Source organism: Trachurus trachurus (assembly GCF_905171665.1).
Source record: "Trachurus trachurus genome assembly, chromosome: 24".
Taxonomy (NCBI): domain Eukaryota; kingdom Metazoa; phylum Chordata; class Actinopteri; order Carangiformes; family Carangidae; genus Trachurus; species Trachurus trachurus.
This window is the reverse complement of record NC_139910.1, coordinates 26,488,318-26,515,032: the sequence shown is the minus strand read 5'-3', so window position 1 is coordinate 26,515,032 and position 26,715 is coordinate 26,488,318. Positions and strand designations below refer to the sequence as shown.

Here is a 26,715-nt window from a genome sequence, read left to right as displayed (position 1 = left end):
TCAAGTAGTTGCATTTCTTTGTGTCTTATATGAATTCAAAATTGCCTAACATTATTCATTTTTTGTATGTATGTGTGTGTGTGTGTCCTGTGCCATCCCCTGTTTGCAGGCAAAATGGGGAAACAGAACAGCAAGCTGACCCCTGAAGTGATGGAGGATCTGGTGAAGAACACAGAGTTTAACGAACACGAGCTGAAGCAGTGGTACAAGGGATTCCTGAAGGACTGTCCCACCGGCCGACTCAACCTGGACGAGTTCCAGCAGCTCTATGTCAAGGTGAAGCTCCACTGACTCACTCTCAGGCTGGCAACACACTTTATAGATTAACACACATATGCTTCGGCACTTGTTTCATATACTCACACACACAGACCAGACTCACACAAACACACACATAGACTGAACAGATAGCTCTGAATAGAGTTAAGAAAAGTTACTGGCTCGTTCGGCTACAGTAACACGAGCCAGTCTGGTACGATTAGACTCAGTCGACACTGACAGTTCATCAGACTTAAGAAAAAAGATAACATGGTCCCAGAATATAAAACTTTAGATCCATAAAGTGTTGCTGAGCTAATACGAGTAGCTGTAAATAATTCTGAAGGTGTTTTTTATTGTGGTTTATTTTTTATCGTATCATTTTTGTTAAAGCAGCAATGATTGGTGTTTTTTTGAAGGGGTTGGGTCATTTTTGTTCTTGCATGTTTGCAAACGATGAGTTGGGTTATTTTTACGCTGTTTTTAAATTCTGGTAGAGTCTGTAGTGTCTTTAGAATTTTTTGAATTGAATAATTCACTTGTACAGTGTATTCGTGCAAATTCCCCTTGAAATTCCCAGGTGTGCAATAGTATCACATCATCAGTCCCAGAAGCAACAGATTGTTTTTAGCTGTTGGATAGTCAGACAAAACGCCCTCTAAGTGCTGGTTTAACAGGGTTAACAGTTTTTGTTGTGGGGCACACAAATCACTATGAATCACCACAGAAACCACTGAGGGAAATGTTCATTCCCATTATAAACCCTGCTAGATTTCAGCCGGCATCCTGCCACGCTCCCACTTTCACCCCCTCCTGTATCTGGGCAGAAAACCAGCAGAGAGGCAGATATCAGAGGCGCTCAGATGATTATCTTCCCATGCTAATATGTAGCCTAGCCTATCTCATTACCTCTGACGGAGCAGTGTGAATTTATGCCATGATTTATTAATTCAGTCTTATAATAGAGGTAGGAACACACTCACATAAACAACAGTGATCTCATAATGAAGGAGAAATGAGAATAAAATGGCCTCAAAAATAGACCTGAACAGCTCTAATACTATGGTCTGCTCCTGATATTACAAATGAATAAGGCGGTTTCCTGCCTCAAAACGATGCACATCTGATAGCTAAGCTGAACCTTCATTTATTTATTTGCAATAGAATATTTCCACATGTGGCCTGTCCCAAGCAGATTTGTGAGAAAACCCGGAGTGTGACAATCTTATAACTGTTACATTATTAAATGACTATTTCCTTCAGGCTTTTAGTGAAGGGTATTGGGATATAAAGCATCCACTGTACATTATGAATATAAACAAAAAATACATTACACATGATTTAAATGACAGAAATGTGTTTTATTATGACACGCTAAACCCTTATCTGTGCTATTAAATTGCTTAAGTAGTTAAAATGATTCATAATAGTGGATACAGAGTAATACTTTGCCACTATCTTGTAGCTGCATCAAGTGTTCTCATGGAAGGAAGTGCTCTGAGTAAATGTAAGAATAGGAATTAATCTTTTATCACTGGTGCCAGGAAATGCCTCCATAACCAGAGGGGGTTGTGGTTACATAAGACACGCTTGGGCACTGGGGGTCAAGGGTGCACTTCCTCTAAATGCCATTGGATCTGATGCGTCAGCTGTGACCAGAAGGAAAAAATACATTAAAAAAACAAGTGAAGACACAGTGGTAATTTATTTTCTTTTAAATGTGTAGAAAGCACATCTTTCATCTCTGGGAATTAGATTTTTCATTCAGACCAGGTTCTCTCATTAAAACTTACTGAAAAGCATCAAAATACTTAAAAAAACAACAACCCTGAACTCATGGGAAATAAGAGCAAGTTGGCAGCTGTGATAGAGAGACACAAACACGGAAGAGATCAGATGGAATATCCCTGAAAATCTCTTTACAGCACGGTATGACGGTACACAGGCAACTGTGGCAGCGATCTCTGCAGCTGCACAGAGGGGGCAACATGGCTCATAGGTAAAGGGGTCTTGTGGGCCTCTAGTGGGTAAATCCTGTTATTGATGCATCCTATTGTGTTTCTAGGCAACAGTGTATCAGTGATAGGACTTTATTTAAATCCAGAGGGCTGATAAGTGGAAAAACGGTCTGCCATGACCTCACATTAACGGGACAGATTGTTCCTGTGAAGAGTGAGTGTGTGTGTGTGTGTAAGTGGGTGGTGGTGGTGGTGGTGGTGGGGGGGGGGTTCATGTGTTCAGTAGGAGGGAGAGGGAGACAGAACATTGTGGCTGTGTCAGTGGAACGTGAGAAACAGAGACGGGAAAAGTAAGCAAGTGAAACAAAGTGTGTATACATTATTTATCAGTCATTAGCCTCAACTGAGTCGTGCGACACGGTGTTGAAATGTATGAGATGAGTCTTGTGTGTGTGTGTGTGTGAGTCTGCGTCCTCCATGTGCACGCATGCATGAGATGGGCTCCATTCATTTAAAGGGAAACTTCGTTTTTTTTCAACCTGGGCCCTGTTTTCATATGTTTTTCTGTATCCGTGAGTGATGGATAATACAATTATTGAGGTGGCTCCAGTATTGAGCCGGGCAGGCAGCCTGCAGCCCAGCTAACGCTCTTCAACCGGGCAAGTGGCTCCTGTCAAAGTTCACCCTATAAACCTGCATTTCTTTCACACTGACAGGCTCAGATAGTTACAATGAGTGTCTGACAACATACTAGAAAGGAGAAATGAACGTAATAGTCTCTACCTTTAGCTGGAGGTCGCTGTTTGTTGTGATCTGTGTCCGAATCTCACCACGCTAGAAATCTCGTTCTCGCGGCAAAACACAGATTAGTTAATACTGTTACCTGACTGAGGTGAAGAGAGACGACCGGAGCATTTCCAAATTGTGGCAACAAAATGTTGGGCTGCTCTTGGCGCAGCTTTCACAGACTACCTTACTTCAACACCGACACGCTGAAGTTCTGGCTACCTGTGCTACAAATGGATGCTGACACTCCTGTGGATGCACTGCACCGTCGCCATGCCGACCACAGGGTCTGCTGTGACCACTTTGACCTGGGATGACCACTGCCAGTCAAAGAAGAGACACGCTAAAGGTAGAGACATACGTTCATTTCTCCTTTCTAGTTTGTTGTCGGACAAACTATCTGGGCCTGTCAGTGTGAAAGAAATGCAGGTTTATAGGGTGAACTTTGACGGGAGCCACTTGCCCGGTTGAAGAGCGTTAGCTGGGCTGCAGGCTGCCTGCCCGGCTCAATACTGGAGCCACCTCAATAACTGTATTATCCATCAAACATATGAAAACAGGGCCCAGGTTGAAAAAAACCGAAGTTACCCTTTAACAGCCACAGAGTGCCATCTCCCACCCTCACCCTGCACCTCCGCCTCTCCCCTCGTTTGCACAGATCTGCACCTGTGACATTTGTCCAGCAGCCCCTCCTGCCAGGGCGCTAAACACTCTGTTAGCTCCACTCAGCCGCCTGCCCGCTCCGACTCTGTTGTTCTGACTTGGACATAGACATGCTGTTCTCTCACCTCCCTCACTCCTTTAATTCCCTCTGCCATTGTGCAGGTAATCATCTCTTAGGTTGGGGGATGCAAGAGAGAAAGAGAGAGGAAGGGAAAGCGATAAAGAGGGAGCGGCATCAGAGGGAAAGGAAGAGGGGAATAAAGAGGGAGGGGGAGAAAGCAGGTGTAGCATGTCGACTGGAAATAATGAGCGTTCGTATCTGAGGGCAGTCTGTGATATTCATGTGTGATACAGCGTTGTAGCAGTCTGCAGTTTCTCCATGTGTACTTTAACCAGGATTATCACCGTTTCATTAGATCAGAGCTGGAGGCTCATGAATGACTTGGTATATCATTATAAAAGGACTCATTAAAAGAAAAGAGCAGCGTTTCTTTCAGTCAGATTGTTTCTATAAAAGAATTCTGTAACTTAATGATGTGCTGCATTCAGAGGTGAAGTTAAACAGAAAGATGCATTAATGTGCACTGATGAAATTAAGTTAATTCGTCTTAATTTCACAATTTATCAAATGATCATTACTATGGAAGTAGCCTATTCAAATGGATGGTTGGGTGGATGGATCATTGTGGAGAAATGAAATATATACAACTGTTGAACAGTGTTGCATTGTTGAACAATATACAGTAATTGTGTTAATTCTTACATGTGTCTTGCATGTCTGTGTGTGTTTGTGAGACAGACTATCAGTTGTTAAACTATGACGAGCTAACGACCTGCTGGGAACACACCAGTGACCAGCACTCTCTGTTCATCTTCTTGGTATTTCATTCACTTTCAGAAAGAAAGAGCAGATAAACGCTCTGGTAGGTTCCTCCATGTTGGACTCCATCAGGGCTCAACGTTGTCATGGTGCCTCACTATTAGTCAAATTTTGGTATCTTAGTTCACAGAAATTGGTTTAGATTGACTTTGTACTTCCAAGAAGTTAAATCAGTTGAAATGAACATATTTTGCCCCATTTAAAATTCAGTCTGGCTTTCATGGGGCTATGATCACATTTTTACAATATGTATTGATCCATTGATTATTTAAAAAACAAAAGAAAAAAGAAAATCCTATATGAAAGTATAAAAAAACAACAAATAGTGACATCCCAGTGTCACATTCTGTGGCTCAGTTATCTGACTACTGGCCTGAATGTTTCAGCTCCAGTCTTTAATGTCAGTGAATCTGTGTCGCTCCACTGACCATGAGGCGGTAACTGACATGTGACTGACATGTCGTCATTATACCACGGCTTCAGTGTGAAACATGTTCCTGTACATGTTAAAACATCACTTTACTGAGTCAGCACACACCCAGAGCTTCGGTGCCACGACACCTCGTCTGTCTCGGTTTGAGTTTTCCAGCAGGAGCGTCGTCGCTGTTCATAAATCCTGGTCAAGCCATCCAGGATCATTAAACAGATTTTTGTTTCCCGGGGGAATTTCACTTTAAGTGGCGTTGCCAATGCCAGACAGTCACATAAAAATGGAAGAGTGGCTTCCGTGACGATTTGCACTCAAGCTCCTGCATGGCGCAGTGTGTGAAATTTCTCATCCCTGACACGCCAGCCGCTCTGGGAGCCATTTGTAACAGGGTAACGACACTCCCTGAAATGTTAAGGTGATAGATTTTGTCACAAGAATTTTTCTCTAGTTTGATGCATGCACAGACAGCAGCCACACGCGCAGATGTTAACACACACACATACACACATTTTGCAGTGATCCATAGAGATGCATAAAACATTCATCCTTTTGTTTTAAAACAGGAAAGTGTTAGTGTTTGCATCCTGTTGTATAATGGCGTGTCTGTCCACACAGTGTGTTAGCATGGTGACAGGACATGAAATGAGCATCAATACTGTTGGTCTCTTGCCAGCTGATGTTGTGTTGTTTTAGTGATGAGGTGATGAGTCAGTACAGTGGACTTCATTATGGTTTCTGCTACACACAGCAACTCTCTGTCTCTTCTCCTCACACCACCAGTGTTATTGTTTCACTGGAGAACACACAAACACACACACACACACACATGGACACACAAGGGAAGAGAAAGCAGGTTCATGTAACTTCCGAGACCTGCAGGTGTTGTTGTGATTACTGTGCAGGGTGGAGAGGTCGTAGGTCACAGTTTAGTGTCATCATGCATGAAGTTAGGAAAGAATCTGACATCTTGAAACGAGAATGAAGTTTTGACTCAAATAAAGGGACATAGTGTAACTTCTCCTGTTATCTATTCACGAAAATCGGTTATTTGGTTCAAAAGTCTGTTTTTCATTAATCAGTAATCCCCCCCCCCCATCAACAAAGTGAAGTGTTCCTTTCAGCTCTGAATGAGCCGTTCATATCATTCATATCTCCATGGAGCGGGTAAGCTCGGTGCTGGCTGCCATGTGGTGTCTCCATGTTTTTACGTTCAGTGGCAGCGTGACGGTAGGAAACCACGGAAACTCAGCGGAGACACCGGAGCTGTCGGCTCAGGTGGAGGTGGCGTCTGTGAAAAGTCACCGCGGTAACGCAGTGAAGAGGAATGGAGCGTTACACTGATGCTGCATTCACCTGCAGTCGGGCAGACGGCCGTCGCTAACAAACCAGATGTCATTTTAGTCACAGAAGTCCAGAGAAAGCCGGTAAAACGTGGGTCAGGTAAACAATACCACATCGCCATGACAACATATTGTCACGTGTATTGTTTTGCCTCGTGCTGACGGACCACTTGTTTACATAGAGGCTTGTTTATGACGGCTGTCGTCCGTCTGCCGTCTGCCCAATTTCACGTGAATGCAGCATGAAAAATACGATTGAGTTGCTTGCGATATACAACCACAACGCTAGATGGGAGGAATGTACCTTTAAAGCTAAATTATAAAGCTGTAAGTTGCTGTGACACTAGCCCACAGAGACACGCACACACACACACACGCACACACACACACACACACACACACACACACACACACACACACACACACACACACACACACACACACACACACACACACACACACACACAAACAAACACAGACACACAGATGCTGACCTGGATATAGATGTATGGATGGATTCCGCTCTGTTGCATCTCGCTTGCAGAGCCTCAAGGCTTTTTGCTGTCGACGGGTGTGGAGTGTGTGTGTGTGTGTGTGTGTGTGTGTGTGTGTGTGTGTGCGCGTGTGTGTATATGCACCACTGACCACTCAGCAGCGTGACTGTGAGATTCCCTTTTCCTTCCACACACACACACACACACACACACACACATACACAGACACACAGACAGGTCAGCGGGCAGAGAGATAGGAAGGTAAATGGAGCGACAGACAGCCACTGACATCATCTGGCAGACAGCCTGTTACTGTGAGGAAACATATGTCGCCTGATCACAGGAGACAAAAGACAGACAGAGGAGATGCAGTGTTAGATTGACACGCAGAATTAGCTTTTGAAAGCTTTTAACCAGCACGAGCTATTTGGAAAATTGTTTTGTAATGACTGGAAAGAGGTAGATAGAGAGGAGCTGTGACGGTGCAGCCTGCATTAGAAAGGAGCAATGCTGTGTTACTCACTTTAGTTTAGAGTCAGGTGATCAAGAAGAAACAGATTTTTTCTGATATTTATATACTTAATATAACCATTGGAATATGTATTAACAGTCATATATATCATATAAATCAGCTGTGAGCCTCTGTTGACATTTCATCTCAACAGATCATGGATTCGGAGGATGATTTTAACATTATTACCAAATCAATTCTTTGTCAAAACATTTAATAACTGAGATTTATCCATGTCTTAGCTGATATTTTATAAAGGGCTTGAGATTATTGGAGATGATGGTGTGACTGTGTGTGTATACTTGTGAACTCGTGTCTCTGTGGGGGTGGGGCTGCACTGCAACGCGTGAATCTCGATGTTTCTCATTATATCTCACCGTCTTCCTCTTTTTCCATTTTTTCACCCTAATGTATGGCTCCTTTCCTCCCTCCTGTCTCTCTCTCTCTGCCCACTTCCTCTCTCACCTCCCTTCTTCTTTGTCCAAGTGGGCTTGTGCCTGCCATACTCTAAAAATAGCTTTTGTCATCTCAGAAGCTCTCATGCCATCCTCCATCGTTGTCACAATACAGGCTCACACGCACGCACTCGCACTGAAACTTGAGTGGCGTCGTATATGACGGCTTCTCAAAGGAAAGACCTTGTGTTTATGTGGTTTAAAGACATGAAACACTTTGTGTTCACTTGACACAATCTCTTGTTTTTGAGCTGCAACACACAACCAGTCCTGACTCATTATTAGGAGACGATCAGGTGGAGGATGAGCTCAGAAAATTTGAGTCACACAAACGGTAATGATAAACTCAGGACCAAACGACTCATTCATTATGATAGTGAGTAGTTGACAATGTTTATAAAGCACCGGGGGAAGCAACCTGACTCTGAATTAGCACACTGTAATTTTCTCTAAGGCAAACATTGGTTTCAACTGTGGATTTTTCACAGAGACACTGGTGTTAATTGCCGAGGGCGCATGTGTCAGCGTTTACAGATGAGCTGCATCTGAAATGAGCTGAAAACAAATGGGCAGATGATAAGAGTTAAAAAAAAATATTAATTTGCCTGTGTTCCATCATCTGCTCTCAAGCCTCTCCTCACTGTCTCACTCTGGACTTTGAAGTTGTAATTGAATTATTTAGGTCTCAGTCTCATCTCTGCTGCTGCTGCTGCTGAGGTGTGAGAGGAGGGAGGAGGAAGTTGGTGTGTGCGTGTGTGTGTGTTTAGATGCACAAACTAAGATAAAGGGCCTGTTCAGTTCTGGAAACAGCAAGAGAGACGACTTTCTAAAAAAACAACCAGAGAAAGACCTTCAGCCGGTTAACAAGGGTTCAAGGCTCCACTAAGAGCCTGGAGAGAAGATTTACATTTCTGTCATGTATGAGAGAAAGATAAATGAATCAAATACTACACAGGAACAGGATCCCTCAGGACAGGATGTGTAATGTTAATGTCTCACTGCAGAGTTTGAATTGAAATGTTACACAGGTGGTTGGAGGACACGAATGATGCCCAGATATCCAGTGAATCCCTCCTTTTATCCCTGGACATTTTTGTCCACCTCTCACACTTTCCCAACTCCCCACGGTCAAATGAAAGGTCACTGGGTCCTGATTTTTGGCAAGGGTTTTATCTTTGGGTAAACTCTGGATGTCCCGAGTTTCAGAATGAAAGTCCATTTTTTGGACCCGTAATGCATTTTAACCACACCCATGGCCCTTCAAGTGGACAAAAATGTCCACCTCCACCTATGGGGTTTTTAATGTATTTTAACTAACAGATATCACCATGAAACTTCCCAAGTTTATTACTCACATTAAGACAAATATTTTTTGTATTACAGGTTTTGTCAAATTGTATGTTTAAATACATAAATGAGTCAATATCTAATGAAATATCCGCTAATTTCTAGAACTGAAATCTGAACAATGGATAAAGCCCCTTTAAAAATTCTTGTTTAATTTTGTTGACATATTATAGTCAGAAGTTTTCACTAAGGGGATATTGGATATCTCTTTTTATCACTACAATACTGTCACCAGCCCTAAAGCCCATAGAGCCCCATAGAAATTATGTGTTTTTGCAGCAAAAACAACTGGCCAGGAAGGGGTTAAAAATGTTGAAACACGTGTCAAAAGTGATTATCATGTTTAGTCAAGACCCAGCCCTATATGTATCACCAGAGACGTTCGATATTGTAGAATCCTACAATCCTAGAAGGACTTAAGGAGTAACTGATGCCTACATTTAGTCCAGGGGTCATGGATGTGGTACAAATTGAAGGATCATCTGAGTACTGGAGGTCAAGTCTGGTCGTCTTGCATTTTCTCTCTGTACTCGGTGTATAAAGTGGCCTTGTTCATCCTCCCAGCTTGTACAGAGGAGAACGTTATTAGATGAGGAGCGTGGCTTCCCCTCCCCTGCCCTGTTACCATTCTCTGCAGGTTTTGTTTAGTCTGCTAACTCTCTCTGTCTGACCTTCACTGAGCTTTGGTAAAAAAAAAGTGGCCCATCATCTCCACAGTAAAAAAAAAAAACAGCACTGCAGTCACGGAAATCAGTTTTATCGAAGTCCAGAGACAAACTGGTCTTTTGTCCTCTCTGATTCACATCTCCGATCTGCATAACTTAACTCAGCATTCACAAAGACACAGTTGCACCCACATGGTTTGAACTGTTACAGTCGATGTTGATAAAGTCGTGTGAATCCATCTGTGGTCATGTTGAGAGCCTCTTACCCAGCAGCATCTACATCTCAGTCCTCGTGGGCGCAGCGTGTCAGATGATATGGGCGACAGATCACAGATACAGGGAGCTTGTTTTTAAGATAAGGTTGATCAAAAACATTTAATTATAGCTGCTAATCCAAACACAACCACAGTGACTGTTTAGAAAATAAAAACAGCTAACAGCTTATAATGTTCTGCACTGAAAAGTCTGAACAGTATATATTTTTTCATGAGCACTGAGGCTGTGTAGTGACTGTTCTTGGTAACAGGGCTTCAATAACATGTATAAATACATACCAGAGCTTTGTGAGGACCAGGACACATATTCCATATGTCACTGACCTCAGTTCAGTGCAGGAACAGAAACACAACTCTGTCCTCACAGTGAACTGTGTATTTAAATGAGACCATATGTCCTTCATGAAAATGCTAAAAGCATCTTATTAGGGACGTCCTATTGGAGCAGATGCACACTGTAGCTTCAGTCTATGAGAGAAACAGTAACTGGGGTTACTGAGGGGGGATGAATTAATCAGTCATTGATCCTGAGATCAGTTCTCTGGTCTGCAACAGTCAACAGGGTTGTTGAGGCTGATAATCAGACATCATCTCTAGAGGTTTTTACCATCAGTGCAGATAGAGCTGGGTCACATGACTTCCAATCAATATCACAATTATTTCAAACTCCATTAGGATTAATGGACGACAGAATACTTTGGTGCTTATCGGACTCTCTCCATTTTTAGCCTCTTCATACGCTCCGAGTGATTAAACTAATTCATGCTGTTGCATTTGGTCTGAGGCGAGGTGGATGTCTGCGTCATTTCGAACAAAAGTCATCATGTGCAGACAACAACACAGCAACACAACAAAAGACAACCAGCAGCGTTTCCAAAAGGCTCTTTTAAAGTCTTGACTGAAGTTTGGACTTCATTTTGGTCTGAGGCTCAGAGTCTATGTTCAACGGCTTCAGATTGAGTGAGCACAGACTGACATTAGTCAGCACATGACTTAAGGGGACAGTTCATGAACACACAGATTTCGTGTGATGTTGACTTTTGAACCAAAAGTTGGAGGGGCAGCTATAGTGTCACACATGATATAGATCCTATATCTAAACTTCCTGCTGTTGCAGCCCAACTGTTTAGTTGTAAATCTATAACTAGTTTGCTGAACTTTCTGATACACAAAGGAACTGATATGTTTTTGTCATATGACTCTGTCATTTTGTGAATTTTCTTTTTTACCACTGGCAGTTTTATGGATTATGAGTAGCCTGTTGGTTGGAGGATGGAGGTTGTTCACCTCGCTGTGCTGATAACATCATGACGCTGTCCATGGTGCTGAAGTAAGACAGATTTGCTAATAACTATTCATTGTCTGTAGAGCAAATATCAACTTCTGTCAGTTAATTTTAAGAAACATTTTTAGCTTCATGCTGAACAAGGGAAGTAGTAGTTGTCAGAATTAAATGTTGCTGATTAATCTTTGAATTTCTACCATTATAACAAAACCTGGGCATATAACTGTTGCCCATAAAGTTCAAATGTTCAGTTTTCAGACACATTCCTCTTTTTATTCACCCTTTGACCAGATGCAACGACTACTTACTGATTACATACCAGTTTTGAGAAGATATACACTTTTTTTTCTCTCAAGAATACATCACATTGTTCCAATCCTTTCATTAGAAGAGATAAAAAAAACAAAACAACATTTTATTCCAACTTACGGAGTGGCCATCACTTGAACTGTCTTTGTCTTTAAAGTTCCTGCTAATATAAGAGAGATACGGCAGCAGCTACATGACAATAGAGATGAAATGAGCGATTTGATTTGTGGGTAAGGAAGGAAGCAAATAGAGGGAATGGTTTGTACCGTTCATCTTAATTAACACATTAATTCATCACACACAAAAATCAGAGCGCGGCTGATTATTTATAGCAGTCAGCTGGCAAAGCTACAGACTGTTTGTGGTGCAGGTGTGCTTTAAATGGGTCACAGACTTGTCTGTTACTCGTGGGTCCCCATGTCAGGAGAATACAGCTGCCTCTGTGTTTGCACGCTCCTCAGGGAAAGAATAAATACACATTAAGACGACATCCTTGACTTTTCTAAACGGACCCAGATATGAAGCATTCAGACAGCCGGCGGGTGTTTCACTTCGCTCCAAGTTAGATGGAAAATAACATTCTGAAGTGTGAAGTGTTTTTAGACACACGCTCTTCAGACGTGATTGAGCAGCCGGTAAATGTTGAATTCATGTTTGATGAGTCGTGCAGACGGGAGGCGTCCTGTAAATAATCAGCCACTCCGTAGACATCCAGAGTGCAGCGTCTCCCTCTCTGCTATATCTCACTCTTCTGTTTTTTTTCCTCCCATGCCACCATCTTCCTCTTCTTTCTGGTCTTTATGGCCGCGGGGCAGAACGGAGCAGATGCTTTTTAAAAGGTGGCTTCAAGCTGCATGAGCTGCTGTGGATTTATCTCGCCAGGCTCTAGCCACCCCGGACACACCACACTGCTAAGAGACGGTCAAGCCAGCAAGTCCTCCCCTCTTTCTCTGTTTTTCCTCCTCACTCTGGCTTTGAATTGCGTCACAAGAAGCGGAGGGGTAGCCCTCAGGTCTACCTGCCAAGCAGTGAGTCACACTCTGCTTCCTGCTCTGCTTGGCTGCTTCTTTCGATCTGATTAGACCCCTGTATTGAAAAGACGGAAAATGGCAGTGGTGGAATGTGCCAGACATAACATTTTTTTATGCTGATAGGATAAATACCTGTCTTTTTAGCCTGTTATGCAGCAGCAGCAGCAGACTGATCTAGGTTATTGATAGTCTGATATATTAACCTCTGCTGCCAGCTTCCTCTTCTCATTTCTTTCCTTGAATGCCAACACCTTTTCTCCTCACCATCCCAGAGAGAGGCATGAAATACTGTACGTTTCCACACTCAATAGTGCCATCTGCTGTTGCGCCGTCATCCACACTCCCCGTGCTGAGTTAGTGTTGCCAGATGGATGTTTCGTAACTGCTGATAAACCTGGGTCAGGGACAGGTTTTGCTCCAAATTCCACTTAAATCACAAAGCTCAATGATTGTGCGCTGTCCAGGAATCTAAGCTGATTCCTGGAAGGTGCACAATCATTCATAACGGACAACAGAGACGCCCAGGAGGAAACTCAGAGCTGGTTGAATATCCTCTCGGTTTGTCTGCGGTTTGCATGTGGTGTCATTTTGAAGAGCTGACTCCTCCCTCTCCTACAACACACACACACACACACACACACACACACATCAGCCTCTCTTCTTGTCAGGCTGATGATGAATCAATGATCAACCTTACAGACCTTGATCATAACGAAGGTCTAGTAGGTTAATGCCCCCTGATTCCAGCCGCCGGCCTTCGTCTCATTACAGCGTCTCTGACCGTGGCGGCAGTCAGACGTAAACAAGCCTGCAGCTGTTTTTCCCTCATGTGAGGTCATCGGAACGAACCGCAGGAGAATGTAAGGAGCTACTTAGAAATCCATTCACACACGCACACGCACCACTGACACACTGGCCCTCTGTCACCCATGATCACTGACTCTCCCGCCCCCCCCCCTCCCTGCACAGCTCCTTCTGGATGATGATCCGGTCTTCCTCTTATCTCCGCCGCTGTCTAAACCGATGCATGTCAGTTATTTCTGATGCCCCGATCGTTGCATCTGCCTGTCACATCGAATTCACTGAGCTGCAGTCACATGTTTAACTCTGGCTGTATCACCCACACTGGCCCGGTGTCCACGTTAGGTTTAGCATGTCAGAAGAGCACAGGTGGGTGTGGTACCTGTGGGCGACTCGTAGTGTCTTTGTTACTCAAACCTCAGTACATTTGCCCACTGTTGACTGCTTTATCATATGGTTGGAGCTGGACTGTGTGGAAGGGACCGAGTCAAGACTTCTGCTTTAACAAAGAAAAACTGCATTCTGGGTAGCCCTTGCTCCCAAGGGTGGTGTCTGAGAATCTCATTATTGAGGCTGTACAGCCCTTAAACTTGTCCCTCAACTTAACATCCTGAGAACTGGACAGCACGAGCACTGTTGGTCTTGAGACCATGGCCGGTCTCGAGTACCACAACACTACTTCAAGGACAATACAATGGCACAAATTAGACCACAGACAACCATAAGACTTGATGATAGCTTTTGGATGTTTTATTAGAGACAGTCCTGTTACTGTGGGAACCACTGGTCTAGAGGAGACAGTCACTGAAATGTCTCTGTCAGGAGAAAATGACGTGATGCTGTGATGAAGACCACAGACTGGGACCTAGTGTGGATTTGGGGTTGCGGTACTCAGTTCTGGTTGATTTGATGACACCTGTGGTTCCCATGGTAACAGCAAGTGCAGTGAAATACAGTTGACCGCACCAGACCAGAAAAAAGAAGAGCAACTGGTAGTACACCTACCAAACAAGAAAGACAGTCAGTCAATAAAGGTTTATCATGTCATGAACTGTGGTATATATGTGTGTGAAGAGGTGGAGGTGGGGCGGTGCCTACAACTCACTGCTGCTGCTCCCTCTTGTTCCCTTAGAGACATTATAACTCAACCACAGATAAGATGTGCACAAAATGACACTGTTTGGTAAATAATCTTGTTTAGCTGTAATTACCTGTCCTGTGATAGACTCACAACCAGAGCCTCTCCAATGTTTTGTCATTTAAGTGCTTTTAATGTGAAGCAGCAGCAGCAGCAGCAGCAGCAGCAGCAGCAGCAGGAGGACACATTGGATTTGCAGGAGCAGTGATTTAATAAAACTGATACAGTCGCAGTCAGACAAAAAAAAACTCAGCAGGGAGGAGGTAGAGAAGGTTGTAAACATAAGCAGCTTGGATATCTACTGAGCTAACAACAGCAAGCTACAAAACTGAAGATTATTCACTACACAACAAACAACAACATGGAGGTAATTACAACATTTAACAACAACAACACCAAAGCTGGTCCTGAAGAAATGCTGACTATGAGTAGTCTCAACAAAAGGACTTTAATTCCAACAAGATGACGTGTTCATTTCAGTAGGAATCCCTGCCCACTTGTTTAACTTTGGCGACACTGATATCACAGCAGACACCAAGAAATGATGAAGAAAGAAGAAATGCATTTTAAGGGGATAGTGTGTGTGTGCGTGCATAATGCGTGCGTGTTTGTGTGCGTGTGTGTGCGTGCAGACCCTGGAGGCTTGGAAGCAGCAGCAGCTACAGCAGTGAGCTGGCTGCGTCTCTGTAGCTGCCTGGCATGTCACTGAGGGTTTATGTAACAGCACACACAGGCTCTGTCTCTCTCACGCACGCACACACACACACACTGTAAATACCCCAGCGATGGATTATGTATGTATTCCTCTTTCAACCCATCGCAATCTGCTCCGCTGGAGTAGCATCTAAGCAAAGCTTTGATGAGGCAATGTAAACAGCCATATGCAGAGACAGCCAGTCCTGTCAAGCCAAGGTCCTGCTCCTGTGTTTCTCCAAATAGGCTCCACTGCATCTGACAATGTTAGCAAAGGGATGCACGAAACATACGGCATTATGTACACAGCCCTCTGGTGCCGCGCCGGAGCGACGGAAACTGTAAGAAACAAATCAAATCTCATCTCCGAGTGTATCGCTTACAGGAAAACACAGACGCCAAGCGCTTTGAAGGGCAAATTATAGACACACACTGACCTCTATACCTGTGTTTGTCTTCTGGGGAGATGAATAGCCAACGGCGAGGCTGCTACATATTGTTGATAAGAACAGCAGTGCAGAGTATCGTGTAGGAGCCTTAATGGAAGAGATGTGACCTTGTGGGCTTCGTGAAAGCTGGACGGAAATATTAGGCCATAAATTCTCCTCTGATGTACAGTATTCTACTTGATTCTATTCCGCAATGTTTTGGTTTTACTTGTCACTGAGCAGTTAACTGCGACGGATTCATTTTTCTTTTCACATTCGTCCTGCAGGTAATAACATTTATCCAAGGGGCAAAAAAAAATATTGAACCATCTCCACTGCTCAGGGAGAAGGAATCTGAGCAGAAATGAGCTCTGAGGCTCCCAAAAGTCTGTGTGTGTGTCTTTGAACCACTGAAGATTGAAGATATGGAGACTGACAGATTTGGGATCCGATTATTAGTGGAAAACGGGAACATGGGATGTCAGAGCGTGGCATCATCAGTGCAGCGGTGCAGGTCAGGTATCAGAGCAGAGAGTAGTGAGAGTGTGGATCGTCTTCTGGGAGCGAGTGTGGACAGAGACAGGTCTGCAGCTCTGTCAGATGTGATTAATGACAGCAGATACAGAGAGACCACTGGGTCTTAATTATATTATTTGATTGAGATAAGATGAATGTAATTAAAGCTTAAAGTTATAACATGGTACTTAAGATCTTACTGATACTAAATCCAGTTTTATAATATTTATGTCAGACAATGTTTCACGCAGAAACCATTAGATATATTAACATTTATAAAATCCCTCTTTTCTTAGCAGTCTCTGGTGTAATTTCCTGTTGTAAATATCCTCCAGAGGACAAATTTCAATTTCAGTTTCAATGTATTTATTTTTCAGGAGGACAGTGTACAAAGGGAGGTGGTTGTACCCAATTGGAGCAAGGGCTGGTTTACATTGGCAGTCCCCTTGCCAGATGTCATATATGTTATGCTAGGCACAGTACCTTAACCCTCCCGTTGTCCTTCTGGGTCAAATTGACCCAATCTGTTCCCTTCCACCATCCTTCCTTCTTTCCTTCCTCTCCCCCTTTCTTCTTTCCACAATCCATTTTCCCTTCCTTCTTCCCCTTCTTCCTTCCTTGAACAAATCTGTTCCCTCTCTCCATCTTTCTTTCCTTACCTTTTCCTTTCCTTCTTTCCACAATCCTTTTTCCCTCCCACCCTTCCTTCCTTCCTTCCTTCCTTCCCTCTTCTTCCTTCTTTGAACGAATCTGTTCCCTCCCTCCATCTTTCTTTCCTTCCTTCTTTCCACAATCCTTCCTTCCTTCCTTCCCTTTGTCCTTACTTCTTCCTTCCTTTTTGACCCAATTGACCCAATCTCTTCCCTCCCTCCTTCTATCTTTCTTTCCTTTCTCCCTTCCTTCTTTCTTCCCATCTTTCCCTTTGTCCTTCCTTCCTTCCTTCTTTCCCTTCGTCTCGTCCTTCCTTCCTTCCTTTTTTCCTTGACCCAGGAGGACAACAGGAGGGTTAAAAAAGAAATCTCAATCATGAAAAGATGATCTGCTAAGATAACAGAGCTAACCGTAGCCTAGCCTCCTCCCTGTAGTTAGAGGGGATGGTTCATGTCGACCACTAGCATCAGTGCAGGCTCATTAGCATAACAAAGCTGTGGACATATTCCAAACAAGACTTGTTACAGAGGCAGCATTAACATTTTATGATATGAAATAAGCTGCTCATGTTGTGTTTGCGCCACCTAGTGGTCGATACCGTTCATGACTGGAATGTTGTGGGTAACCACAGAAGATAATGTAATGCAATCTTTTCTGATTTCAGCTTAATACTTTAAAGAGTGTCTTCTGTCTGTCATTACACAAGAAAGACTTTAGCTTTCTTCACTTTCGTAAGCGACATTTGAAATAACTCTTGACTCTTACTCTTACTAGCTTCTCCAGGGTTTTCTCAATGAATAGATTCACCATGGATGCAGTCGTCATGAGGAAACGAGACAAGAAAGGTCAGGAATAAGCTTCAGACTTAAAGGGTTTTGTTAAATGATTACATCTCGACATAAACAATTTGTCTCTGCTGAGCTCTCAGAGATATTATCACTTCATAAACCAAATAATGAGTTAATTAAATGATAAAAGAATAATCAGGGCAACTGGAAATGGAAGTGACTGATGGTGCTGTGTGACAGCAGAGCGTGAGGGGAGGTGGCCTCATGTATCAATAAGATGTAAGCCGTTCAGATCAGTTTCACTCACAAAGACTTACATATACCAGTGTTTAAATTATTTTTTGGGACTCAGATAACTGTAATCCAGTTACATGCAGCTCCCAAACTGCAACAGAATGTGCATATAGTAAATAAATCTTCACTGCGTTTAAATCCTGACCCTTTGCGAGCTCATCACTGGAAGCTTTTAAGCTGCAAGATGTCTGTACGGCTTAACTGTTATCTGAAGAGCTGGCAGCGCGGGCCGGGCAACGCAAACACAAATCTGGATCGGAGGCCGCTGTTACCTAACTTTGGACGTTATTTTTGGCACCGAGCACAAGTCGCCCCGTTACTGACGAGCTGACGAGCTTCTCGTTTGAGGATTCCTGTTTGAATCGCCGCTTTGTGCCGTAATATTCATCTGCTCTCACGAATCACGATGTAGCAGTCGGTTGCTGGTGTGAAACGGCCTTCGTTTAAGTGTGACTAGTGAAGTGTGTCTTTCCCTGTCGCACTATTTCTCTCCCACTCTCTCTCTCTCTCTGTGGTGCCAGCTTGCAGGCTGATTATGAAGGCTTTAATGTTCCATTTAACAGCAGCATGTTTTGGGTTGTGTGTGTGTGTGTGGGTGTGTGTGTGTTGGGTATCTGTTTGACAGAATAGGCCTCACTGACACACACACAAGTGCAGCGACGTTATAGCTTTTATGAAGCCAGCTGTGCCTGTCCGCCTGGCTCTACCCTGAGTGGGCAGAAGCAGTCTGGCATTCAGCCTGTCCTTTGATGGCCGTCTCCAAACAGCCATATCAAACAGCCATAATGGCAAATCAGGAGAGGAATAAGACTTAATGGAAATGTTAACAGCCTAATATCCGTGGCTGTAAAGGCGAGGAAACAGTGGCTCCAAGCCCTGACTGGGTCGTTGCGGTTGTTTAACGGTGATTGCGTTGCCATCTAGTAAAGGGTTTGTTGTTCATCCCGGACGGTCGCTGTGTGTTTCTGTGACTTCTCTCATCTGTGACATCTGACAGTGCTTCTTCTCCATGTGGCAGCGACAGGGACGACGGAGTGAAATTTCACAGTCTCATCCCCTTGCCCCACTTTCTTTCTTTCTTTCTTTCTTTTTTCGCTCCGTCTTTACATAACAAAGTGTTTCATAACTTGCCAGATTGTCAAAGAGCCGCAGTGCCCCCCCCCCTTCCCTTCCTTATACGTTCCCCTTTTTCCTTTCACTGACACCTGTCTTCCTTCCCTCCTGCCTCAACTTTCCATGTGCCCCCCCCCCCCCCCCCCGGCCCCTCAGGTCCCGGGCAGATGAGCCGAGGAAGGGGCCACACGGGGACAGGCAGGAGGCAGCACTAATGGGAAAGAAGCCACGTCGCATTTGTGCAGAAAGTGTCGGGCAGCGTCCCGTTCATCCTGGCAGATTCCCCCTCCCCCTCCCCCTCCCTCTTTGTCCCAAGGCGGGTTTCTTCCTCAAAATAAATTGGGCTTCTCCTGAGCGGAGGAGCAGATCAGGACCTGGACTCGGGGAGACTGAGCTCCACCGCCGTCACACTTCCTCTAACATTTTTTCTGTCACTCTGGTTTCAGTCGGCTCCTCCATCTTTTCTTGGTTTCATCCACGCTCCGCCCTCCATCCCCTCCGTCTGTTAACTTCTCTCTGCAGTCTGATCTGATGGCTTCGCTGCTGCAGCAGAATTTACATGGGTGGGACCCTATTGCAGACGGGCAGCTCTGCAATTTGAACTGACTCTCCCTGTCTAACCCTGTCTTTCTCTTTCTTCTCTCTTTTTTCTCTCCCTCCCACTGCACTCTCTCCGTCTCCCATTAGGAATCATGGCCTAGACTCTGCCCCCCCCTTCCCGTCGTGACTCCAGACAGTTTGTGCGTGCCGGGGCAGTTGCTCTTCGGAGCGGCTGGGGCAGCGTCCTTGCCTCTTCCTGTGTATGAGCCTGTCTGCTGTGCTCACGGGCAAGGACACGGTGTAGAACAGCCTTGTGGAGGCTGAAACACAAGTCCACGTGCCTCCTCTGATGGCTTACTGAGACCGCAGCAGGCTTTTCTTTTGTTGCTGCAAAAGTTTTGGTTTCTTTTTTTGGTGGGAATAATCAATATTTATCATATTGATTCATGGATCAAATGCTACTGCGGTCTCGTATAGTGTCAAGCCCACACATAATTAATGCCTGTGGTTCTACAGAGGTTTTCAGTGTCTTGAAATTCATCGTTTCAGTTCAGTGGCCACAACTCTCCTGTTTTGTTTTACTCACACTGATACAATCTGATGTCCAGACACAGTCTGAGCTCTGGCACTAACCTGCAGACAAAGTTAGAATCTGCTCAGTAGCCTAAATATAGTTGAGTGTGCAGCTACTAAGAGAAACCAGTATTAATGCTGATGTTGATGGAAAACAAAATGGCATTCAAAGGAGAGTGAGTGTGTATCTTATGATTGTTAGCACGACTCCAGATAAATAATAATGTTGCTTTATATTGGCTTGTTGTTGTTTTTTTTAAAGTCCCAGTATGTAACTTATTTGGCTTTTTATTAGCTAAAGTCAAATATGTCTTTCATGAATACGTATTTCACTGAAGTGGAATCACACCCACATACAAATGAAAGCTTTCTGGTACTTTCTTGTTACAAGTCGTTACAAATACATAAGTGGGCGATGCACCGAACCGAGGCGGCCATGTTGCATCGCCATTTTTTAGTGGCAGCGTGACCGTAGGTAACCATAGAAACTCAGCGGAGCGTCTGTTGTCTGTCTGACGTCTGCCCGATTTCACGTGAATGCAACATCAAGAGTACGTTCAGATATGCAACCGCACCGCTAGATGGGGGGAATTCCTACATACTATACCTTTAAAGCACAGGTAAATCAAAGTTCAAGAGCAGTTCACTCTTCCTCAGTAGTTTCTGTACCTCTGTCCTCCGTAACGATGCTGATTATTTATTTTACAAATAATATCACCTCTGTCCGCTCCATTTCCTTAATGACGGCTGTTACAGCAAAACCGGCTCTCTTTTGTTTACTCAAGTCCTCAGAGAGCAGCGGTGCTGGCTTAGATTCCCCGTCGGCTCTAAGAGTTTTTACCAGAGAGGTCAAGTGGAAGGTTACAGCTGATGAATCGCTCGGCTTCTCGCGGCCACCCACGGGGTTCATCATCTACGGCGGATGACGAGCCGAACCGGGGCTCGCCGGTCATCCACACAGTTACTGCATTAACCTCTGATCTCCTGTATGTATCACTGGGATTCACGTAGGGAAGCTGTAAGTTTGTGCCAGTACTGAGAAAAGCTGATCCATAGAATTTAGCCAGTAATATACAGCAAACTCACGCTGTAGATTTTGGCATCAGTGGACAAAAGGAGATCAAGGTCGAGTATAATCAGATTTGGCAGCATCCTTCTATAAATTGGGAAGGACAAAACATTGTTCTATCTTTATCTTTGTCACTGTTACCCTGTGACATCTCTGGCAGTTCTGACATGGTTGGATTTGATTTTAGTTAGGAGATCAATGGCTGGAGCAGCTCCTGGCCGCTGTGTGTCGGTGACCCCAACCCATTCAGCCCTGGTACCGGATTGTAGAATCACATCAAAGGGAAAATATGAGCGTTTGATATTTGAAAAAATCCTGTGAACAAGACTTGAATACATTTTACAAAGGTTCAGGATTTGTGGCCATGCAAGCAGCTCTGAGAAAGTGTGGTGCTTTGAGCTAAATGCTAATATCAGCACGCTAACATGTTCACAACGACAGAGCTAACATTTTCTAATTAGAAATGCAGCTGATGCTGATGTGAAAGTCATTTTACATGAAACCAAAGTGTTAAAATGTTGGCTTCAAAGGTTATTACAGTTCATCATTGAGAATATGTAACATAAGATCATGAGGTCAATGGGACCTCAGGACCCATTAAAGTTGAACCTCATGAGTTTGTTGACTGTCAAATAATCTTTAGAACTCAGAGCATTTAGGCTGCTTTTTCCATTATTATGTTAAAACGTACAGAGGCTATAAGAATGTGCAATATAGAGCGTCTTATATCTTTTTTTTTTCTGCACAACCCATGCAATCTGATGATTTTTTTAAAAACATTTTCACTAACTATATAAACACACCTGAGCAAGAGGTACTCCACATTTTATAGATTGATTTGAATTATTTTAAATTGAACATTTTTCAGTGTAAAAGCATTCATTCTGACAATGTAAACTTGAACAAATATATTATAACAGTGTCTTAAATCATAAAACACGTGAATAACTCATTCAATTTCCAGGCAGAGTTTTATGTCAAGGCATGCCATTCCACATGTCTCTCAAAAATCTGTCCATGTATACCACTGAAAAATAAAAAATAAAAGGTTCCTGTTCAGGAAAGACAAAGGGGAGTGTCACATTCAAATGCAATTAAATTAAGTTTCAGAGAACACATGTTCAGTTTTTTAAGACTTCAGATTTGTGCACAGACAAAACAGGGGACAACTTTGAAGTGAAGTTGTGAGTTGGAGGGTCTTGTAACAGGAGGACGTGTTCAGTGTGTGAACGTCTCTCTGAGCAGATGAACGGCTCCAGCAGCTCCTGGCTGCTGTGTGTCTGTGACCCCGACCTTCCTGCGTCAGGGCCCGAGGGAGAAGACGGCTTCACCTCAGGGATCAATACAGACTACAGTCTAATTGTTGTTGTTGCCTATTTTAGAAATTCATATGCATCCTCCAGGAGAGACTGCAGGCTGTACGTGTTTTGAAGTGACAGATTTACCAAGGTAATTAACTGTACGACGCCACCTGACGTTGTGTCTGGTTATGTAAAAACCAAATGGCAACTCTCACTTAATTAGTGCAGGTATAATCTCCCAAATAACTATTACTCTATCTGCTTTTATGAATCTGACTCTTTGTTGCCAAACTACCACATGATGTAGCCTGACTAATCTTCACTGCACCAGGAATCTCAGGCTCTAATCACTGGCCCATCTGTTAGTGATGTAACACAGTGCACAACAACTCATCACAAGATCCATGTTAGTTTGGAGTTCAGACGCAGGTTTACAGACCTGAAACTACAAGACACTTTCCTCTGTGTCTGTGGGTTTTTTTTTGTAACGAAAATGCTCAGATGATGATTTCTTATGATCTGATTTCAAAACCACCCATCATTGTTTGAAACACTATATTTACAGCATGTCTCCACCTTTTTCCTCTCTGTTCCAGTTCTTCCCTTACGGTGACGCCTCCAAGTTCGCCCAGCACGCCTTCAGGACCTTCGACAAGAATGGCGACGGCACCATTGACTTCAGAGAGTTCATCTGTGCGCTGTCCATCACGTCACGAGGCAGCTTCGAGCAGAAACTCAACTGGGCCTTCAACATGTACGACCTGGACGGAGACGGCAAGATCACGCGGGTGGAGATGCTGGAGATCATCGAGGTAACGTGATGATTTCACTGATGTAACATCTGTTTCAGTCACCAATTATTGACTGTAGTTTGAATTTGAATTTTGAATTTATTTATTCAGGATAGCCCCTTGAGATGAATCATCTCATTTTCGAGGGGGTCCTTCCGCAAAAAGATACAATGATACAATGTCAGGTAAAGAAATAAAAGAAAGACAAATACATTGAAACACATTACAGGACTTACATACATACACACACACACACACAAACACAAACACAGACAAGGCTCTCCTAACCCCAGCTAATCCACAAACGGCCAGATATCAGAATAATAGTCAACTTGTGATATCTAAGCTTACAGATGGGAAAAATAAAGTCAAAAATAAAATAATAATAATAAAAACTAAGTAAATAAATAAATCACACACAAAAAATATTACAGTTTGTACGAAAGAGAGGAAAAGATAAATAAAAATAAAAATAAACATCATCAGAAACAAGAATAAGGAGTTGGCAAATGAATTAGAAGTGATGCTTTGAAGCTAAATAGAGAAGTAGTAGACCAAGCTGGCATGGGAGACTGTTCCAATCAGACGGAGCTTTAAACTGAAATGAACGGCGACCAGATTCTTTAGATATTCTGAGAATAAGGAAAAAGAGATGATCTGTGTGTCTAAGATTGTATTGTGTACTATAAGGAATTAGCCTAGAAATCTAGCTGCACCCTAGCGGCAGCAAAAATATTTGCTCCGTAGGTGGGTCTAGAAACGAGTCATAGGAACTTTTTGAGTCTCGAACACCGTTTGTGTTCACCAATCACAGCGCTCTATCTGTTTAGAGAGTCGTCGGGCGGGCTTAACGCCATGACGACATACATTTTAATTGGCTTGTCGGGCTAATGTCATCCTGCTCTTTGCTCTGATTGGTCGTAGCGCTACCCTGTTGGTGCAGAGGCAGTTTGAAAGACAGCCTTCATCCCGCCCCCTGGATTGAGCCGAGGTCTACGGGTCGTTGCCAGACTAGACATGTTAATGATATAGTCTGGCTTGTCAGGCTAATAAGGAATCATAAATTGTTTTAAATATGAGGGGAAATTAAAGTGAATGCATTTAAAAATAAATAATGACCAATGAAGAACTCTTCTGGCTTCAATTTGTAACATGCAATGTTATTTTTTTTAAAGTTCTCCTTACTGTGGCTAAAGTGGATGAGCATGTGAAACATCGACACATGCCTTGTTTTCTCCACAACCTGCTGAGTCACAAGGATGCAGCACTTATTCTTTCTGAGTTAAAGGTTGTCCAGCAGAGTGCTGAGCCTGCAGGGCCCGACAAGACGCTGGTTATTCATAAATACAAATAATATGAAACAAGCAACAAGAGGCAGAAGGGCCTGTTTAGAGCTGAGTCATCCACAGTTCTAGGTACCTTGTTGGAGGAAGTCAGAGCCTCTCCCTGCCCCTCACACTCTGAGTTCATCCCAGTTCCCTTATTGAATTATTCATCATCTGTCATTTCCCCTTTTAACCTGCCTCTTGCAGAGAGGAGAGACTGTTTGCTGTTCGGCAGTGAAATTCACTTGTACAGAGTCTGTTTGGATTTGAGACAGGGCTGAATGCAACATGCATATATTCACGTTTTCAAAACAATAATCTATCAGATATTCTGATTGTGATACGAGTAATGATTTCAGTTGGAGTGATGATAAAGTTGCAGATTATGTCATTTTCGTTGATAAATGTACCAAACCAACATGTTCCTTTATGTCTCTGGCAAGAGCATCTTTAAAGCAATATTCACCTTCATCAGAAAAAAGAATTAGTGGTGTCATACAGCTCACTGGGTTGAACAGGTGCCCCATATATAGAGGCTATAGTCCTCGCTGCAGCCGGACCTGGTTGGAATCCCCCGGTGGCCCTTTGCTGCATGTGATTCCCCTTCTCTCTGTCTCCCCATTTCCCGTTGATCTCTCCAACTATCCTGTCAATTAAAGGTGTAAAAGCCCCAAAATACTTAAAACAAACAAACAAAAACATTTGAGCTCCTGTGATTTGGATATTGCACTCAGCCAGTGTGACATATGTTCACATTTCTATATGACATTGCATTGCATGGAAAGATTAATTTGATCAGTTTGATTAAAAAGTATTAATAGCTCATGTATATTAAGGCCACAGACTGGTTGTTTGTATCTGTGCACACACATCAAGAGAAAACATGGAGAGATTTATGGTTCAGGTTTTGTTTGGTCATGTTGAACAACAGTAAAAGGTTCTTGTGAACTCTTATTTGCATATTATATTATCATATTTTTATCTACAAATGTAAATTCCAATGGGGTTCAAAGCAGTGACCAGCTGCACCTGGACAGGTGATCCACCTGTGCTGTTTAATAATGATTCAAGAACAGGAAATTTAATTCTCCTTTATTTCCTCTTTTCTCTTGTGTTTTATGAAAACACAAATGAAGGATACATTAAAGGGATAGTTCACCCAAAATTGAAATTTCACTCATTATCTACTCACCCTCATGTGGACTAAGGGCTGGGAGAAGTTTCAGAGTCCTCTGTGGTTTCTCTGAGTTACAGGGGGTCTCGGCGTAGCAGTGCATGTCCATATAACGGTTGCAAATGGATACCAACTGTCTTCGTAACAAAAAGACACACCAAAAAACATCCAAATACCTCCATGCTGCTCGTCAAATTTGGACGAAACAGGGTCTGTCCTCTTCCCAGTTCGTCCAAATTTGACGAACTGGGAAGAGGAGCTTCGAGAAGCTTCCGCTACAAAACAAGCTTGATATATAGACTGATTTAATTTTTTTCGGGACAATTTCTCTTTTCGGGGCTTCAATACAAGACGGACATTACATACGAGCAGCATGGAGGTATTTGGATGTTTTTTGGTGTGTCTTTTTGTTACGAAGACAGTTGGTATCCATTTGCAACCGTTATATGGACATGCACTGCTACGCCGAGACCCCCTGTAACTCAGAGAAGCCACGGAGGACTCTGAAACTTCTCCCAGCCCTTAGTCCACATGAGGGTGAGTAGATAATGAAATTTCAATTTTGGGTGAACTATCCCTTTAAGAGACTCTCCTATCTCTTCTTAAAATCCGCTCTCCTCTCTCTCCCTCTGCAGGCGATCTACAAGATGGTGGGCACAGTGATCATGATGAAGATGAACGAGGACGGCCTGACGCCCGAGCAGAGGGTGGACAAGATCTTCTCCAAGATGGATAAGAACAACGACGACCAGATCTCGCTGGAGGAGTTCAAAGAGGCGGCCAAGAGCGACCCGTCCATCGTACTACTGCTGCAGTGTGACCTGCAGAAATAG

The 26,715-nt window shown here is 43.4% G+C and overlaps 1 protein-coding gene and 1 long non-coding RNA gene across 3 annotated transcripts in view; both read left to right on the top strand.

Moving 5' to 3' along the window:
• LOC311007831 overlaps positions 1 to 26,715 on the top strand; it is a 434,756-nt gene that overhangs the window by 122,031 nt on the left and 286,010 nt on the right. The window lies entirely within an intron of this gene.
• On the top strand, positions 115 to 26,715 carry vsnl1a (visinin-like 1a; the record flags this gene model as incomplete). 2 transcript variants are annotated; one of them, XM_084001182.1, is made up of 3 exons in its annotated part: positions 115 to 276; positions 23,189 to 23,404; positions 26,518 to 26,715. In XM_084001182.1, the coding sequence occupies 3 exons, from the start codon at positions 115 to 117 to the stop codon at positions 26,713 to 26,715; spliced, it is 576 nt and encodes a 191-aa protein (XP_083857308.1). The 2 variants fall into 2 exon arrangements, with proteins under 2 accessions (XP_083857308.1, XP_083857309.1); XM_084001183.1 differs by lacking the exon at positions 23,189 to 23,404.